Source organism: Myxine glutinosa, chromosome 1 (assembly GCF_964187855.1).
Source record: "Myxine glutinosa chromosome 1, kmMyxGlut1.1, whole genome shotgun sequence".
NCBI classification, from domain to species: domain Eukaryota; kingdom Metazoa; phylum Chordata; class Myxini; order Myxiniformes; family Myxinidae; genus Myxine; species Myxine glutinosa.
The window spans coordinates 441,061,195-441,081,702 of NC_136261.1; the positions used below are offsets into that span (position 1 = coordinate 441,061,195).

The 20,508-nt window shown below is 44.8% G+C and overlaps 2 protein-coding genes and 1 long non-coding RNA gene across 3 annotated transcripts in view; 2 read left to right on the plus strand and 1 right to left on the minus strand.

Annotated features, from left to right (window-relative positions):
• Positions 1-8,006, plus strand: part of LOC144889876 (uncharacterized) — a 51,242-nt gene extending 43,236 nt beyond the window's left edge. The window contains exons 2-3 of the mRNA XM_078771077.1: positions 4,457-4,573; positions 4,761-8,006. Of these exons, the coding sequence (XP_078627203.1) occupies positions 4,874-6,724 (1,851 nt within the window). The 5' untranslated portion in view covers positions 4,457-4,573; positions 4,761-4,873 and the 3' untranslated portion in view covers positions 6,725-8,006. The remainder of the gene's footprint in view (positions 1-4,456; positions 4,574-4,760) is intronic.
• Positions 1-20,508, plus strand: part of LOC144889694 (uncharacterized) — a 798,143-nt gene that overhangs the window by 498,489 nt on the left and 279,146 nt on the right. The window lies entirely within an intron of this gene.
• Positions 1-20,508, minus strand: part of LOC137418362 (E3 ubiquitin-protein ligase Midline-1-like) — a 466,393-nt gene that overhangs the window by 53,457 nt on the left and 392,428 nt on the right. The window lies entirely within an intron of this gene.

Genomic DNA, 20,508 nt, shown 5'->3' on the forward strand with positions numbered 1-20,508 from the left:
TTATCTCCAAGTTCCCCTTGCTTCAGACTGGAGGGGCCTTACGGCTTTCGTGACTCATACCAGAGCTTTTCGTTGCACCCGTATGCCATTTGGCTTATGCTAAACACCCAGCTGTTTTTTTTTTTTTTTGTATTCAAGATCGAGGCTCGTGAAAGAGCTAACATTAATCACACAAAAAGTCAAACCAACACACAAAACACAAAATAAGGGGAGCGGTAGACAAGATGGGGAGAGAGGGGGAAGGACACAGACACAACATTTGAGAGCAGGGACATCGAGAGATCTGTCAGAGGGAGAGGGCTTGGGGGGATGTGGGAGAGGTCTAAAATGTATCGACACTGTAAGGACTTCCAGGAAAGAAGTTGGAATTTCAAAAAAAGTGCATCTGAGGTGAAAAACAGCAGGGGTAGAAAAGATCAAGGTTTTGGATGGGGGAAGATAAGAGATGGTGGTTAACAGCTGTTTGAAAGACCTGGATGGAGGAGTGGGATTGAAGGGAGTGGGGGAGTTTGTTCCAGAGGTGGGAGAAAAGGGGAATGAAAGAATGAAGGTGGGCAGAGAGCCTTGATTTTTGCAGTTTAACCATTAGAGGGTTGCTGGCAGATATTGTGCAACCTGTAGGAATATTTGGGGGACAGAGCACAGAGAGAGCTGGGGGAGCAAGGCTGGAGAGGAGTCGAAAGAAGACAAAGACCCCCAACCTGCCTGTGGTGAGTGAGTGAAAGGCCCTCGGAGTTGGCTTCATCGCAGGAGATTCCAATGATTCTGAAAGCTTTGGTTTCAACAGCGTGAAGCCGAGCTAGGTGTAAAGGTTTTCAAAGGCTAGGTTTTGAAAAGATGATGTCATCCATCTTTGCCGGCATCCCGGGCATGTCCTTGTACTTACATGACAAAGTGTTACATGGTCCCAACACCTCAGTGCATGATGAATGCTTGGTCCAAGTGCTCCCGAAACTTGCTCAGCACAACTTAACACTGAATGGCGACAAATGTGTTTTTGCGGTACCCAAAATAGAGTTTGTGGGATTTAAGCTGTCACCTCACAGGATTTCCCCTCTCCAGTCCAATGTGGAAGCGATTCAACGCATACCTGAGCCTCAGTCTGTTTCTCAGCTGGCCTCCTTCCTGGACATGGGGGCCGACCACATCCGGTTCTTGCCACAGTACTCAGCCATCACTGCACCATTACATCAGCTTCTTAGGAAGGAAGCTTCCTGGAATTGGACCCCATCCTGTCAAGCAGCCATACACAGGTTGAAAGCTCAGCTCACTACAGCCCCTCTTCTTGCTCATTTTGACATCAACATTGCCACATTGGTCACCTGTGATGCTTCGGCAACGGCGTGGGGGCTATTTTGTCCCAGGTGCAGGATGGCGTGGAGAAACCCATAGCTTTTGCAACCCGTGCCTCGAGTCCCATGGAGCAAAAATATTCTGTGGGAGAGAGAGAGGGGCATTGGCCTGCATATCGGCATGCGAACGCTGGCATCTGTGCCTGTATGATCGGCCCTTTACTCTCAGAACAGATCACCAAGCACTCATGGCGTTGATGTCCACATCAGGCACAGGACACAAGTCACTCTGATTGTACAGGTGGTCGGACCGACTCCAGCAGTACAATTTCCAACTTCAGTCCACCCCTGGATGTCACTATACCGTGGCAGACCACTTATCCAGATCAGTTGTGGATGCTCACACTTTTTCTGAACCAGAGACATAGAGCATGATCGAATACAACTGTTGCATGGACACTGACATGATGTGGTATCCCTTCCGGAGCTCCAGCGGGAATCTAAGGAAGACTCTCTTCTCAGTACCCTGCATTCCTATATTACAGAGGGATGGCCGGCCAGAGTAGCAGACGAACTGATACCGGTTTCTTGGGTGAAAGACGAGCTATCCTGTTAGAACGATTTTTGTGTGGCGCGAGAACACCGCACAGTGGTGCCAAGCATTCTGCGAGCACAAGTGTTGAGTGTGGCTCAGGAGTGTCACTTGGGCATGGTCATGGTCAAGCAAGATGCCGTGACCTGGTGTGGTGGCCCAGCATTGACCATGACATTGAGACATTAGTGAAGGATTGTACGTCTTGTGTTCATCAGTAGCAAAGCTGGACAGCCCGTATCGCCTCCACTTCAGCCAGTTTCCTGGCCGTCTTACCCCTGGGAACACCGGCAACTAAACATTTGTGAAGAAATTTGTGGTGCCCCTTACCATCAATGCTGTCTGGTGGTCGCATAAGATTGACATTCCAAGTGGCTTGAGGTTGTTCCTGTGGGATCTGATACCTCCGAGAACATTATCCACATCCTGGACACACTGATAACTCGTTGTCGGTTGCCACAGGTTATTACCACAGATATTAAATGGCCCACAGTTCATTTCAGTTGAGTTCACCACGTATCTTAGCATCAATGGAATTAAACATATCCGCACGGCCGTGTACCATCCACAGGCCAATGGGGAGATGGAAAGGTTTAACCAAACCCTCAAGCATGGAATTCAAGCACACCGAGCTCAAGGTTGTACATTTCAAACAGCCCTACTACAGACCCTCATGCACTACAAGGCAATAAAGCACACCAGACGGGATGTGCGCTATTGCTGCCGATGCACAGGTTTCGCCCAACGGGGTCTTGCTTCCCCTTACCGGCTGACAGCATTGCCGTACAACTGAGCGAGCAGAGCATGAGGCAACACTTTGAAAGAGTGCACAGATCAAGACTACCTGTGATACAGGTTCATGATTGGGTCAGAGTTAAATATCCTCATCGGAAAAACAAGATGCAGTCATTCTGGTCCTCCACACTTCCTGCGAGCCGACAGCTTGGAACAGTGACTTTCCAGCTTCAGGATGGGTCTCAGTGGCACGCCGGCAGACTACGGAAAGTGGCTGCCCCTGTGACCCAGCCTTCTCGCCAGGTGGGAGTTGGTATGTGCCCCACCAAAACAGGTGATACAGCTGATATAAAAGAAGGGCTTGAACCTGTGGGGGCAATGCAACGGCCTCTGAGAGCCCGCCAGCGCCGCAGTCATTTTCAGGATTTTGTGACCTCATTCCATACCTGAACTTTGTGGGAGAGGGGAGAAAATGTTCGTCTTTCTTACATGCTTGATTATTTCCGAGTTTGCGGTTGTTGTTGGTGAATTTCCCAATGATTAGTGATTGCTGGGAAGGGATGATTATTTCAGTGGAAGGGGATTGTGGGAGAGATGGCCGGGACACCATCTTGACGGGGTCGGAGATATGCTGGTGGATCCGTTCCTCGAATAAACCGTCTTGTTCATGACGATCAGTGCCATTGTTTAGCTTTTATTGAGCAAAATGTTCATGACTATTGACTCTGGAGTGGATCGTGTGAATAAATGGTGTGCGAGAGATCCTGAGATGGCCAGTGTGTGTAAGTTGTGTGCGCTGGTTTGCGAGGTGGCTTGTAAGTGTGCATGATTTGGGGATGTACCATGGTGCGATAGTGGGTGTGGTGAAGGATACGGGGCTGCGTGTATGCGTGTGACATCTGCGGATGTTCCATATCATGAGCAGTGGATGTGGAGAACATGTAGGAAATCCGCCGAATGTCAATGCCAAAAATTAAATCAATTGGCAGGCTATGGATGTGCTGCCAAACTTTCCCACAGATGGAGGCTTCCATGGGATAGAATATTGAGTGCGGAAGTGACTTAAAAGCTGGGACGCCAGAGAAATCGCTGCTGTTTGAACGTGCTGGGCACCCGAGGAAAAGCTGCCTTGTCTGTTCTTGCCATGAAAGGATCGCCTGCCAAGATCAGTTGTGTTGCCAGGTTTGGCGGTCTCAATCAGTGTCAGTAGTTGCTTAACACCCCATGAGGCCGCGAAGCTATCCACAGTACGGCGGATTTCCAGATCCAGAGGTCGGAGAGAGTCTGAGAAGTCCCACTCGTGAAGCACGCCACACCCCACATCTGCAACAATATTTTAACTTTGACTGCCCCCATGGCAGTCAATCAAAATTGAAAATCATTCCAAACCGGATAGGTACTGTTTATAATGACATCATAAAGGACACAAACAACAGGCACAAATAACCAATGTAATGTGTTAGATATAGTGATGTGATAGACACTGTGCAACGCAATTCCAGAATCTTTTTCTTTTTTTAAAGAATTTGACAATCTTTATTTTATTTATATTGAATTAACTACTTGAACACTGTTGAACACAAATCGTGTTCTTGTTACTTCCGCTATCCTCCACTTTAGTGGTACTTGGACATGTTAAATAGGGGGGTGTACAAGGGTGATGTGTAAGACTGCTTCAATGCCGCTTAATATCCGGAATTTTTCTTCTTAACAATCTTTCATTTCATTATTATATTCAAATTGAAGTGGACATTCCATGGCGTAACATGTTCTATGAGCTCTCTAGAAGTCCTCAATCTCATTTCTCTGCAAAAGACTGATGCTGATTTGTACGCAGGTGATGTCTATCCTGTAAATATAGAAGGCAGACAACACAACAACGATTCATCTGTCGCAGAAGATTCAAAATGTGCTTCTGCAATGGAAGGTTCAGATGATATTCACATGACAACTGGTGAGTGGAAATGTTTTGCAACTGTTTTGTATTTTGCTAGAAGTGTTTTGCAACTGTTGAGTGGAAATGTTAAAAATTAACATACAATCTTTTGTGTTGAGAAAATATGAAGTTTTTGGAAAAGAATTAAATATTTAGCATTTTGATTTTCACCAAAAAAAAGAAAATATGTTCTTTGTTTCTGCAGAACAATCCAGAAGGAATATGGGACCAATAAGGTCCAGTCGCAGCTTGACAATGAGGAAGAAGCCTTTTTTGAAGAAGCAATCACGAAATTAAGACTCACTTCTTTTAAAATGCATGTGCATGTCTGGGCCTTGCATCACCAAGATTAATATTAAATTAAACAAACCCAAAAAGGTTCCAGAAAGGGGAATACGTTATAAGTGTAATGTGTGCAGAATGGATTTTGCTTCAATGAGTAACATCAAAATACACATGAAGATCCTTACTGGAAAACACCCCCACAAGTGCTCTGTCGATAATAAAGCTTTATTGACAAAATGCAATTTGAATACACATATGAAGGTCCATACAGAAGAGCCACCTCAAAAATGCTCGACATGTGATGAAGGTTTCTCTCGGAAAGGCAGTTTGAAATTACATATGCAGATCCATACAGGAGAGCGACCCCACAAATGCTCGATATGTGATAAATGTTTCTCTCACAAAAGCAATTTGAATAAACATACGAGGACCCATACAGGAGAGCGCCCTCACAAATGCTCGATATGTGATAAAAGTTTCTCTCAAAAAGACCATTTGAAATCACATATGAGGATCCATACAGGAGAGCGACCTCTTAAATGCTCGATATGTGACAAAGGTTTCTTTCACAAAGGCAGTTTGAATAAACATATGACGATCCATACAGGAGAGCGACCTCACAAATGCTCGATATGTGATGAAGGTTTCTCTGCAAAAAAATATTTGAAATTACATATGATGATCCATACAGGAGAGCAACCTTACAAATGCTCGACATGTGATAAAGGTTTCTCTGATGAAGGCCATTTGAAATTACATATGAGGATCCATACAGGAGAGCGACCGCACAAATGCTCGATATGTGACAAAGGTTTCTTTCACAAAGGCAGTTTGAATAAACATATGAGGATCCATACAGGAGAGCGACCTTACAAATGCTCGATATGTGACAAAGGTTTCTCTGCAAAATACCATTTGAAATCACATATGATGATCCATACAGGAGAGCGACCCCACAAATGCTCGATATGTGAGAAAGGTTTTTCTGCAAAAAACCATTTGAAATTACATATGATGATCCATACAGGAGAGCGACCTTCCAAATGCTCGATATGTGATAAAGCTTTCACTACAAAAAACCATTTGAAATTACATATGATGATCCATACAGGAGAGCGACCTTACAAATGCTCGATATGTGATAAAGCTTTCACTACAAAAAACCATTTGAAATTACATATGATGATCCATACAGGAGAGCGACCTTACAAATGCTCGATATGTGATAAAGGTTTCTCTCAAAAAGGCCATTTTAATATACATATGAGGATCCATACAGGACAGCGACCTCAAAAATGCTCGATATGTGATAAAGGTTTCTCTGAAAAAAACTCTTTGAAATCACATGTGAGGATCCATACAGGAGAGCGACCTTACAAATGCTCGATATGTGATGAAGGTTTCTCTCATAAAGGCAGTTTGAATAAACATATGAGGATCCATACAGGAGAGCGACCTTACAAATGCTCGATATGTGATGAAGGTTTCTCTCACAAAGGCAGTTTGAATATACATATGAGGATCCATACAGGAGAGCGACCTTACAGCTGCTCGATATGTGATAAAGTTTTCTCTCAAAAACCCCATTTGAAATCACATATCAGGATCCATACAGGAGAGCGACCTTACAAATGCTCGATATGTGATAAAGGTTTGTCTCAAAAAGGCCATTTGAATCGACATATGAGGATCCACACAGGAGAGCGTCCTTACAAATGCTCGATATGTGATGAAGACTTCTCTCAAAAAGGCAGTTTGAACATACATATGAGGATCCATACAGGAGAGCAACCTTACAAATGCTCGATATGTGACAAAGCTTTCTCTCATAACATGAGGTTGAAAAGGCATATGAGGATCCACATCGGAGAGCTGAAATCTTAAATACCATGATATGAAAAATGGCTTCAAGAGGATTTTGAAATTGATGAAACCGGAAAATGTACCAGTGATAGTCTGGGCAACATGGAATCCAGATCATGAAAAAACCCTAACTGAGTACTTGAAATGCATTCGGGGGACAAACAAGCCACAGGTGGAAGCTGTCAGAGGTTCAGTGAGGATTCTAAAACAAGCCCTTGGAACAAAGCTATGATGAGAATGAAGTTTCACAAACTGGTTCATGAATAATGATCCTTTACCGAAAAAGTAGAAGGATATTTTGAGTTCTGGGACAACTTCCTCCCACCTCCTAAAACCGCATATGGAGAAAACAACCAATCAGAGCTTCCTTACAAATGTTCCATTTGTGACAAGTTAACGTAGCTTGAACTTCCATAGTGCAACCCACGCTGGAATGCATGCATATAAAATGTCCTGACTGTGGGAAAAGTTTTGCTGATAAAGGTTTGCGAAATTCACATTGCATTACTCATACTGGGATGCACGTGACCCCCTTGTAAGTAATGCTCAGCAGTAAGCAAGGTATTCAGTGAACCACTAAGGAAAAAGCTATCATGAAAGCATGCAGCCGTTTGGGTATATACCTTGTAAGCACAAGTCCTCAGAGTAACCCCTGACAACCAGCAGGCACCCCGAGAGCCTCTTGATGAAAGCCATATGGCCAGCTGTCACCAGAATGTCAACAACAATGACTGCAAACTGGTGCCAAAAGACAAGAAGAATCTCAAAATGCAAACCCCATCTGTGTCCTCAAAATAAGTTTTCCAGAAAATCACAGCTTAAAAAAATATATATTAATTTTGTACTCCATATTCTCATAATAGAGAATTGTTGAAAAATCGATGCCAAAAACTCAAATGGTAACAGAACTTAATCTCTCAATCTGATCTTGGATCTCATATTCTTCTTACAGGGTCTTCCTTAGGTTGCCAGTTTGTAATTCTTGTCTCTGTCCTTGCCATGTTTCCAGCCAAGTTCCATTTGCGTTTTTTTTTTGTGACCAATGTGTATGAATTTTGTTTTCTATCTGATTTAGTTGTTTTTCTGGTCCCTTTTTGGTTATGCTCAGATGGCATCATTCCATGGCAGTTTGAACACCTATTTTTGCTCAATCTTTGCTGTAGTCCATGTTTCATTGTCATGTGTGATATGGGGAGAACACCCTTGTTGTAAAATTGTTTATCAGAAGAAGACTTCTGCTTATGTTTTGCATGAAACTTGAATTTGTTAAGAGTTTCACAATAAAGAGAGGTCCTCAAAGCTCAAATGCAGTCTGTGTTATTGTGAATATGTAATTGCACATTATGATAAATTATAATTAATCAGTGAGGGGAGAGCTTGGAGTTGTCCATATCCCCATAAGTAATCCTGATCAAACCGAGAGTTGTTCACCAAATCAGTTGAAAGCCTTGCAGAGCATTTGTCGGGAATCGAACCTGGATCCAGAACTTGAGTTCAAGGAGTAACGAGTAGTTTATTGATAGACCACACAGCTGTGGAAAGGTATTGGCACATACAGCTATAAGAGCAGCATGCGTCCCAAATCCTCTAAAAGAACTCACAAAGGGTATGTCTTTATATAAGCAGAAAAATAGAAAAAGTCTCCGCTAAAGAGGTGAACTTAGACAAAGGACAAAAGTGGTTTCAACAGACTCCCACCATGATCCTATCCTGGGGCAGTGCTGAATGTGAGGGAATAATGTGGGAGCAAGACCTTGTCATTCCCAAAATCTTATCATTCAGAGGAGATGTTATCCAGGCCTCTCTTCAAGAGAAGGAAATGTGTAGAATGTGGTTTGAGCAGTTTCTCAGCTCTGCCATACAGTTGGGCAGTAAAGCATGGTCCATGCCATGTGAAGTAATTCCAATCATATAGTGGTGAAACAATCTTATTAAATACAAATAATGTTTATCAGAGCATACAAGTAAAAGGATATATAATAAAATCATGTTTCCGACATAACCTTGCTTTTGTGACGTAGGGACAACGTACCTAATGAGACAATCTGCCACATCAGGCTTTATTCGCAAGCAAAAGAGAATAGTGTTATATATGGCCACATCGGGCTTTATGGGGTGTTATATGTGTGTCCTCCCAAGGGCATGCCACACACCCATAGCGCCACGCATGCACACTTGGAAGGTGTGTCGCGGTCGCGCGTGCTTTGGAACATGAAAGGCCAGAACATGAAAGTCCATTAACGTTTCAGATCCACAACGAAGACGTCTGGTCTGAATGAGGATGTGCTCCACAGAGGGCATATCACCTCCCCTGCGAAACTGGCTCCCCCCATCTATCCCAAACGCGGTCCTTGCAGATCTTAGAAGTTAATCGAGGTCCATGCTGTTGTCCTGAGGAATAATGATGTTGTCAGTATCTTGTGTCACGTGTTCCTGGTCAGAGTACAGAGCATTGCAATTCAAAGTAAAGAGAGAAACTTCCTTTGTGTCAAAGTCGTCCATGGATGCGTACTCAGCGTCAGGATCCAGAGTATCAGTATCAGGTCCTTTAGTAGCCAGACCCATCGTCGCAATCAGATCCATAGTTGGGTCAATCGGGGTTGTGCAGCTGTGAGCTTGTAATACATAAGAAGCATTAGCCAATTTCCCACAGGGGATTTAAAACATAATCATCAGTTTTAGCAGCAAAATTATGACAATCTTCAGAAGCGACAAACACATCAGCATCGCCCAGGGGCTCGTTCAGGTCGACGGCCTCGGCGGTCATGATCATGGTCTTCGTCGGTGGTTTCTTCGTCATCCATCCTGAAAAATACTTTCTCACGCATAGGACTAAAGCCTTCATTAGTGCTCCCTAGATAACCACCCCGATTATCACCGCCAGTGCGGTCAACAACCACTTTACGATGGTACCTGTCCATCCTGAAAACCAATTGGTAAGCCAATCAACGTTCAAAGAATTTTCTCGCGCTATTCGATCAACAGTCAATGCGTGGCTAGTCTTTCTCAATCTTACTATTGCGGCTGACACCCCTTCGGATGGATCTGGTATGTATGTGATTCCCGTTGTCACCCCATTGATCCTACTCATCTCCCTAGAAAATGATATCGCCGTTATATTGTGGTTGTGTTTATCTTGCAGGACTATTCGTTGTGTAATCCCGGTGTTCCCCTTTTCCAACTTCCCGGGGAGAGTGTTGGCACATTCTGATTCCCCCATAAGCAAGTGGCTGGAGCCCTGGAGGCAGACCATCCCTTTCTGTGGTTTGACCCAGACGGGGTGGGCATCTCGGCCATATGGGCAATCATTGAAGGGCGATAATTAAACTGCCAGTTACAACTCTTGTCGTTACTAACCCCTTCTCTTTCCAGAGTTGTGACTAAACATGGGGAATCGATATGTTGTGAGCAAAGATCGTTAAGGGACAAGGGTAGCACTATCATTTGTATTCCAGTGGTGCCTGCTTGGGGAAAGTGCATGCATGACCAGCACTGAGTCCTATTCTGGATGGCCGCCACCTCTCTTGCTAATTTCCAATGTGTTCTCCACGTTTCTCACTTGAGCTTTATCCTGGGTTATGGTTGGAGTATGATTTCGAAGTTTGCTTTCAATGGGCCATCTATCATTCCCCTTTTCAACCAACCTTTACACCTAAGCTCCAGGAACATGCCTTGTTCCAGGTGTGTGAGCATCCGTATCCTTAAATTGAGCGACCCCCATTTGTATCCCGGCTCCTCCTCCACCTGAAGCATGGTTACCCCCCAAAATGACATTGCACGGACATTTTCAATACCTGTCTAAACCTACTGCCATTTACCGACGCTTCCCAAATGATGGTTCTCCATATACTATTATGGCCCCATCTTACCGCGCTACCAATAGATGCCGCCGCTATCAGTAGCATTACACCTGTGACTGAAAACATCATTACTGTGGTGTAGTGTCTGGTGCTTGGATAGCCAACTTGCAGTGCATAGCGTGGATCCAGAAGGGCTTACCCTCGCAAAAGACAGCGGTTGGTGTAGTCAGCAATACCTGGAATGGTCCCGTCCACCTTGATTCCAGGGCGTTCTTGCGGGTGAAGTGCTTCACGAGCACCGGTTTGGATGGTGTGGATGGCCATGCTTCTATTGGTTCGGGCATAATCTCTTGGGTCAATCATTTGCACAAAATTGTTGCATCCAACAGAAGCCATTATTCCCATGATTATTTTCAACAAACCAATTTTCCTAATCCACTTTTTCAATTTTCATTTCAATTTAAATTCAATCCAATTTTCTCTAATTCCTCTCTCAGCATCTCATGCACCTGTTCCCTACACCTGTTTCAGCCCCTGGCCCAATAGTTGCCCAATATCTATTATGAATCCCAATATCCCAATATCCCAATAGTTGCCCAATATCTACTATGAATCCCAATATCCCAATATCCCAATATCTACATTTAAATTATTTCAACTAGAGTTTCAAATAGAATTACCACCAACAAACCACCATTAACCTCCCCCTGTTATTTATTTATTTTTCGTAAATAAACAAAACCAAAAAAAATAACCTGGTCTGTTTTTTGAAAATAAAAATAGTTCTCATATGTCTTACTGTCTGGTCAATTTTCTCACCGACTGTGACTCACTCTCGTCAATTCTCACTGTCTGAGTGCAGGTGTCCTGTTTTACTCCTTCCTCTGTTGGTGTGTCTGGAGATACCCTCTGTTGACAATGGGACAATGATGTTGTCAACAACTAGGCCACAACATAAAACAGAGTTCCGCAACATCCTGGCCAATTAACATGTCCGCACTCGCCACCCGACGTTCTTCTACAATGACATTGTACATGGTACAACAACGATTCCTTCCCCACTGCCATCCCATTCTCAACCACATTTCCAGCGAAGATGACGTCGCTATATTTCACAGCTTACCTCCCTGGAACAACTGGTGGTCCTCCGAGAGATGCATTCCGATGTTAAATCACTTCAGCCCCTGAGCACTCAATTGGCCATCCATGGAATCGCACCACAGACTTGCAATCAGACAGACAGACAGGCACGTCTTTTCACATGACATCATACACTGGACAGAGGATTCACATTCATACCGGTCTGGACAGAGGGTGGGACCATTATTATTTAATCATTATACTTTATTAATCTGGATACCCTTGTTTGAGGAAGAAGGAGCTCTGCATTTCCTCGCCATGCGATCCCTAAACATCTCTCAGACAACCCCTGACATTGTCAGTCAGACCATAGACCACAGGATAAATATTCAATTTAAAAACTTACAAAAACCTCCTACCTACTCAACAACACCTCTGTCACCCCCCAAAAGAATACTCTACAGCTCGCCTGGAACAGCCAGCCCAAACAGACTGGAACTCTAACCACTCTCACCGCTATTCCTCTATCTTTACCTTGATATTGTGCACCTCCAACTATCCTGTACGTCTCACATCACTTCTGCCAATATGTCTACACCTCCTCAACCTTACCAAAATCCAATCAATTTACCTTTGTTGCACACAACATCTGTCCCCCATATATACTCAATTTAATTTTTAGTTTTACATCATTCCATAACATCATTCCATCATACCCAATTTGGTCAGTATCTCATCCCTAGTTCACAAATTATCGCAACAACAGAATATCTGATCCTTAACCTCTGACCCAAAATTGCAAATGATGTAACCAGCCATCACACAATGCCTAACCCTACCAAATTGCGTACAAATCCGTCCACACCTTCCTGAGACGTCCTGCTCACAGATAGACAGACAGACAACAGAGGCGAACCACAAGCCCCAGAACCCAACCAAACTCGAACTCACTTTCAAAGGACACCACTTCTCCAGACAGGCGCAGTCTAATCCACAGAATCTATATGCCAACCACATGCAGAAATCAGCACCCCACCTCTCCAATTACCTTCTGACATTTCCCCTATCCCATATGCACTGGACTATAGGAATTAAGATTAAGATTGAACATATGTTTACGTTGTAGTTGATTTAAAACCAGGCAGTTTCTCAACAGCCCAGCCACCGTCCTTGTTCGCTCTCCTTCCGTGAAATCTGCAAACCAACCTCTATCTGGCGGCAACTCACAAAGCCAAAAGTCGGTCATGTTTATTGCATTCCACACAAACTGCAACCTTCAACCACACGAGGTGCCAGCCACACCTCAACCATGCCAACAGTGCAGCCACCCAGACCCCTAGCAACACGTCCCAACTTTAACACAAGGCCTCCACCACGAACAACACCGTCAGGTTGTGGTTAACATCTCACACCAAACCACCTTCCAGTAGAACATTCACCCCCAGACCACCACACCTCACCGCAGGTGCACCCGAGCTCACCCGTCCTCATTTCACAGCCCTTATTGGGGGGCATGCTCCACCATGCAGCCCAATCTCTACTTGGTGCGCACCTCCATAATCGGCAAGTTCTGATATCCCACAATACACCTGGGCACACACCCTCTCCAAGCCATGTCCTTTCACAAGCATGCCTACTCCACAAAGCACCTCGGTACATACGTTAATGCAGCCTTATTCACATAGTACATACGCACCCACGCCAGTTGAACAACGGCTCCAGAGGGCGACTCGGCGTCTACGCTGCCGCACCCCCCACGTTTCTCCACGCACTCTGCAATATTTCCTGTATTACACACCCTCTCCAAGAGGGTACCAACCCTCTTGGTACCACGACTTGGACCACGCTTCTTGCGTCTCCCTGCACCCTCCCAAATGTCATCCATTTAACATGAATAACCCAGAGCTCAATCATAAACATCGGTACAGATGAGAAACTCCACTGCCCACTGTACTTAGCGCTTCGTATGGAGCGCAGGATTAAAATTAAATTCAAAGCATACTGTAACAAGCTTTCCGGTTGGCACCGGAAATCTGTTTATTTTCCTGAGTCCCCCCAGAACAACCAACAAAACATCAACAACAACAACAACAACAAATTGCAGAAATCAATATTCTTCTGTTCACAAATTACGTACACAATTTCAGTTTCAACCAACAATATGTTTCCTTTTGTCCCGATTTAAGTACCTGTCATGTTGTTAAATTAACACCCAGTGAGTTGACTCAGCCTGTCATCCTTTCCAGGTTAGCAAATTAAAACAGATGTCTTCATCTTACAAATAAAACAATTGCTTGGTCAGTCTCAGCCCATCTTGCCTCTGCAAGAGCTCCACATCCGGACAGGTAGACGACAATCAGTGAGACTCCACATTACAAATGCAAACATTTGATGAACCAAAATAACAACCGCTAACAATCTGCCCAGGAATTCCTGCTAACACAAGCCACCTCTAATGATCTTCAATTGAAATGCGGAACACTTGCTCTCACCTCAAAACCCCACAGCCTTGCTTGGGAGGCATGCTCTACCATGCAGCACCATCTCTACCTGGTGCACACCTTCCGCACCTGTGCTCACTCAACACATCCCTCCAACTCAGCCCCCACATGTCACACAGCCAAAAACCTCAACCTCCGACATTTGATTGTCCGCAACGCAGCCATCTCATCAAGCCAACTGCTTCGACGCTCCCTCCTGTCTCTGCTCTGTCGCACCTCCGAGATGCACCACGCACCTCATCCACAGATCATTCACATGGCACAAGCCACACCAATACCGACAGATGATATTTGCAAAACTTCACACCGAAACACATCTACTTTGCATATTTCATTCAGACCAAATAAGAGGCCCTTTGTCAATCATACACACGTCCATAAGTCAGCCAAATACACACGTCAATGACAACAATTCGATTTAAATTGAAATATGAGATCGCCAATCAACCTGACGCAAGCAATTCAACGCGATGACGTCATGCCGTCTTGATTCAGTGCGCACTTTCGTGCTTCCATACAAGTTTTAATATCCACATATACATTCATTCATTCATTCATTCATGTTCCTCTCACACCATTCAAAGGAAAGGGGATTTGAGGACAGGATGGAAAGGGTGGGGGTAGGGAGGGTGGTGCCTGGAGCCCGGGGACAGGGCCCAGGTCTTGGGAGGGTAGGCGTCTGGTAACTACCTCCCCTACCACGGGGTCTTGATCCAGAGCCAGCGCCACCAGTCGCTGGTTCGCTTGCTTGACTATTTACTTAATTGTCCTCTGTCCTTGTAGCTTCAATACGACAGCTTTAATGCTTCAATTTTCAATATTTCAAGAACCACTCCAATCCTTCCTACCTGTGCTTTTACCTGGCCCCTTGCTGTGAGCCTATTTATTTTCTCTTCAGGTTCACCTGTCCTGTTTGTTTCTACCTGGATTTCTGTTTTCCTGTGCTTTATCTGCTTGCTTCCTCTGCCCTTGAAGTTTCAGCACTTCTCCTGCCAGGCTAGCCTTCTCCTGTCTGCCAGGCTTCTCCTACCTGGTACCTGCGCATTTCCTTTTTCCTGGCCATGTTCCTTGGGTCTTCTTCGTTAGCCTGCAGCCGAAACTTTCCCTGGTATGCAATGGCATACCCCATCTTGTCTCTAGACTGCCCTGCCTGGGAATTTCTTGGTTTTACCGGCGATGCCCTGTGGCAGCCTTAGCCTCACTTCCCCCTCCCTGCTAACTGGCCCCTATCCTTGGTAGATCAATAAAGCAACTCATTACTCCGATGCAAATAGGCCTGTACTTACAATTTGTTAGTGATCCAAGCACGAAGCGACGAAAGGGGAGACAGACAACCTGGGTGAGTGAACGGAGCTCAATTTGGAATGACCCCTCATCATGAAACCTCAACTTAAACAAATCAGTGCTGGCCATCCTCTCCGCAGGGTCTCCACAGGGTCTGCCTCCCAAATATCGCTCCGAGTTGGATCCCACTTCTGACACCAGATATGTCCGGAATCGAACCTGGATCCACAACTTGAGTTCAAGGAGTAACAAGTAGTTTATTGATAGACCACACAGCTGTGGAAAGGTATTGGCACACACAGCTATAAGAGCAGCATGCGTCCCAAATCCTCTAAAATAACTCACAAAGGGTGTGTCTTTATATAGGCAGAAAAATAGAAAAAGTCTCCGCTAAAGAGGTGAACTTAGACAAAGGACAAAAGTGGTCTCAACAGACTCCCACCGTGATCCTATCCTGGGGCAGTGCTGAATGTGATGGAATAATGTGGGAGCAAGACCTTGTCATTCCCAAAATCTTATCATTCAGAGGAGATGTTATCCAGGCCTCTCTTCAAGAGAAGGAAATGTGTAGAATGTGGTTTGAGCAGTTTCTCAGCTCTGCCATACAGTTGGGCAGTAAAGCATGGTCCAAGCCATGTGAAGTAATTCCAATCATATAGTGGTGGAACAATCTTATTAAATACAAATAATGTTTATCAGAGCATACAAGTAAAAGGATATATAATAAAATCATGTTTCCGACACATTTACCATCTTGACATGACTGTACTTCATGCCATCACCGATTGCTGCCAAGCAGCTCAGTTGCACAGGTCCTAATGTAGAAGGCCACACAGCTGGTTGCTACCACATTTTCTCAACATCAATGGTGATGCATTGTTAATTGAGGAAATACCGTTAAACACAGACTTCCATTGAAGAAAATAGGGGGATTAACCCCTCTCCCCCACCCTCCCCAAAAGGTTGAGATTCAGGTCCATGTGTCCACTGGCTATACCTAGCAGTAAGAATCATTCCAAAAACAGATCCTTGCAATTTTAGACCAATCATCCTGCTATGAATCATCAGCATGGTCATGGAATCCATCATCACTTCCGACATTAAATCCTTCCTGTTCTCTAATGGCTTGATCTTCGATCATCAATATGGATTCAGACCACGCCACTCTACTCTGGAGATGCTGCTTCGGCTGTCTCAACAATGGACGGATGTCCTCAATGCCAGACAGGAAATCAGAACCGTCTCCCTTGACATATCTCATGCCTTAAGCCTAAGTCACACATAGGCGGATTTGTCGGCGACTACTGGCGACTGGAAAAATCGCCACCACCCGCCGACAATCGTAATGAAACCGTAATGGACGGTCTTCTGTAGTCGTGGTTATCCTCCCCAGGTCGGCTGCAGTCGGCAAGAGCTGCAAAGGGGCCAAATATTTTTTTTAATGTTTAAAAACGGCGCGCTCAGTCGTCCTCAAAAAAGATCCGCCATGCTGTCGTGATGGAACCGCCATGCTGTCGTCGGTATCCGTAATAAGACCGTAAAGCGGCCGCAACCCAGTCACTCATAGTCTTCCGCAATCGCCCCACCAGCTAGCACGGCAGAGATGCGAATGCCATACGGCCTTCCTGAGGCATCTTCCCGACTACGGGCCGACACTGTTGCGGCTGCATATCGACTACAGAAGAACTGCCACGTCTCCCCTGTGGCTATGGGAGACTGACGACGACAGCAGTAGGACTAGTGGCGGCCGAGTTACGGCCATTGGCGACAGAGATACGACTGCCTGGCGACTGCATTACGACATACCACGATTCCATGGCAAGACAGGATGGTGTGAGGGTCTCCGTGGAGTGAGGTCCTGTGGTGCCGACAAGGATATGGCTTTATTGTTTGGACTTGGGACTTTTGGGAACTTTATTTTTGGGACTTTGGAAACTTTATTTATGGGACTTGGGACCAGTGGAAATAATTTGTTGGACTTTATTTCCATTCTCTCTCCCTGCAGAAAAGTTTGATTATTACATTACAATGATACATCTTTATTAACTTTCTTATTGTACATCAAACATCTGTATGCTTCATGTCATACATCATTGAAATGAATAAAGTGAAATGTAAAATAGAGAGATAAAGATTTTAAAAGTTGTGTGAATCGTCTCCAATCGCCGGCGGTCTTATTGCAGTCTTGCAGACATCGGAGTAAACCGCCACCCGGCCCCAATGCAGTCGCCGCGATCCGCCATCGGTCGTAATCTAGCCGCCAGACTGTCGCCACGCTGCCGCCATGCATCCGCAATGCAGTCGTCATCGATCTTCAACAGTCGCCATCCCACTCGGGGCGTCGTTGCAATGCAGGCGCAATGTGGCCGCCTGCAGTCGCCATACTGCCGCCTGACCATATTTGACCGCCCGAAATCGCCAGTAGTCGCCGAAAAATCTTGATCGCCGGCAGTCGCCAGTAGTCACCAAAATATCCGCCTATGTGTGACTTAGGCTTTAGATACGTCCGGCAGTCTGCCATTCTCACCAAACTCTCCTCTTATGGGATCCATGGAAATCTCCATGCATGGCTCATGGATTTTCTCCGTGTCATATTCAATGTGGGGCTCCAAATGGAATTCTCTTATCTTCCCTTCCTGACGAGGCTAGAGTTCCTCAAGGCAGTGTTCTGGGCACCGTGCTTTTTCTAATCTCCATCAGTGATCTTTCTGACTGTGTAGAAAATCTTATCTTTTTGGTGATGACTCCACCCTTTGCCGTTCCATCTCTCATCCCTCAGATCGACAGTTCCGGCCAAAAACCAGCCTCTTAACTCTCTGCAGACTTGGATAAAATTACAAGCTGGTCAAACATGTGGACCATATCTTTCAATCCTGACAAATCTCACACTCTCACCTTGTCTCTCTGAAAAGACCATCTGGAAAACCCTCACATTGACTTTCCCAACAATCCTCTTTGAAGAAATTCTGTCAGGCAAGCTTTTTGGTCTCACTAGCTGTCGTGATCTTTCCTGGGGAAGCCACATGTTCAAGCTGGCCTCCAAAGCTAGTCACCAACTGGGCATCCTCCATCTTGAGAAGTTCTTCCTTGGCACTGCCTAGCTGCTCACCACTGACAACGCTTTCATCGACAGTTTGATGGTGCACTGCTCTCCCCTCTGGGCTGGTGCTCTTACATCATACCTTGTGCGCCTTCACGCTGTAGAAGTCAAGGCTTTTAGGATTGTTGGTACCCCCCACGATGAAGCTGATTATGAGGGCGTTTCACCCTCTCACAACAGGTGAGAAGGCGATCGTTCTATCTTCTATCGACTCCTCTTCTGCCTTGCACCCTCTGCTCTGTCTGTGCTCTGTCTCCCAAATATTCCTGCAGGATGTATTGGGTCTGCCAGTAAACCTTATCTGGTGAAACTGCCACAATGAAGACTCTCTGCTCACATTCACTCTTTCATTCCTCTTTTCTCCCGCCTCTGGTACAAACTCCCGCACTCTCCTCAATCACATTCCTCCCTCCAGGTCTTTAAAACAGGTGTTCAACACAATCTCATATCTTCCCTCATCCAAAACCTTGATCTTTTCTACTCCCGTTCATCCACCTTAAATCCTCCTCCTTCAAATTCCGATTTTTTTCCTGAATAAAACATCCCTGTGGTGTCCATCTTGTTTATCCCATAGACTCCACCACAGCTCTCTCTCTCTCTTCCACAGATCTCCCGGTGTCCCTGTTCCCTACTGTTGATGTACTTCCCTCTCTCTCTCCCCCTGCTATCACCCACTCCCCTTGTTATATGTTCCATGAGTTAGCTCTCATTGGAGCTGAGATTAAGGATACAAAAAAAAGTTTCACTGTCTCCCCTTCTGGCCAGCACTGTTCTTCGTCAATTTCTTACAATGTGGGTGTTTTGACAGCAAGTGGATGAGAAAGAACATAAGGGATATTTGTTGTTCTCCCAGGAAGAATTTGAGTATGGTGACAGCCTGTATGCATGGAAACTGGTTCCTCATCTCGATTCTGCACAATCTGGTTGACTGTATATATTTGTGATCGGCTCAGTTTCGGAAACAAATAAATGAACAAGTACAGATACATTTTAAGTACAGAGCACCCATGCCAAATAAATAAACAACATCCTCCAGCATGGAACATAGGAGTATTTGGAGGGAGAGGTGTGCCATAAATGATTGATTAATTGCATAATTAAAATCAACAAATAATAATCATAAAATGATTTATTAATGGATTGGCTAATAGCATACCTCAACCATCAAGAGTTTCATCTGAAGCTGTAACTTTTTGAAAATTAATTAAATAAGTCATTAATCAAAAAAATATACATAATTCATTAATTGACTGATCAATAAATAATTAATTGATTAATCAATAAATCAAAATAGCCTTTTCAGCCACATCACTTGGTAATTGGCATGTTCAAATATCAGCTTCTGAACTCAATAGGTGCCTGAGATAATGCCCAGAGGAGAAAGGAAATAAATAAGTACTTAATCAATAATACTTCAGTAATTGATCAATTAATCGATTAATCAATTTTTAAAATACTGTTTTTGCCAAAGCACTTGCTCATGATTGTGCCGAAATTACAGCTTCCTTGCTGAAAGGATGGCTGAGATATCGCCCGGGAAAACAAACAAGCAAGCAAGAAAGAAACCGAAGTGAAAACTGAGTGCTCCCTTTCAGCGTGCGTCATTGCCACGCCCCCTTTCATGCCTGGCAATGACATCATGCAGCACTTGCAGATGGATTAGGAAAGGAGTGATGTACAATAAACAAACAAGAAAGAAACCAGAGTTAAAACTGAGTGCTCCCTTTCAGCGTGCGTCATCACCACGCCCCCTTTCATGCCTGGCAATGACATCATGCAGCGCTTGCAGATGGAATAGGAAAGGAGTGATGTACAATAAACAAACAAGAAAGAAACCAGAGTGAAAACTGAGTGCTCCCTTTCAGTGTGCGTCATTGCCACGCCCCCTTTCGTGCCCGGCAATGACGTCATGCAGTGCCTGGAAATGGAATAGGAAAGGAGCGGTGTACAATGACTCCAGTGGCACTACTATGTCGTCAGACTTGGCCTTGTTCTGAACCACAAACTCTGAAATTACGTTGAAGACAATTATTAGGTCAG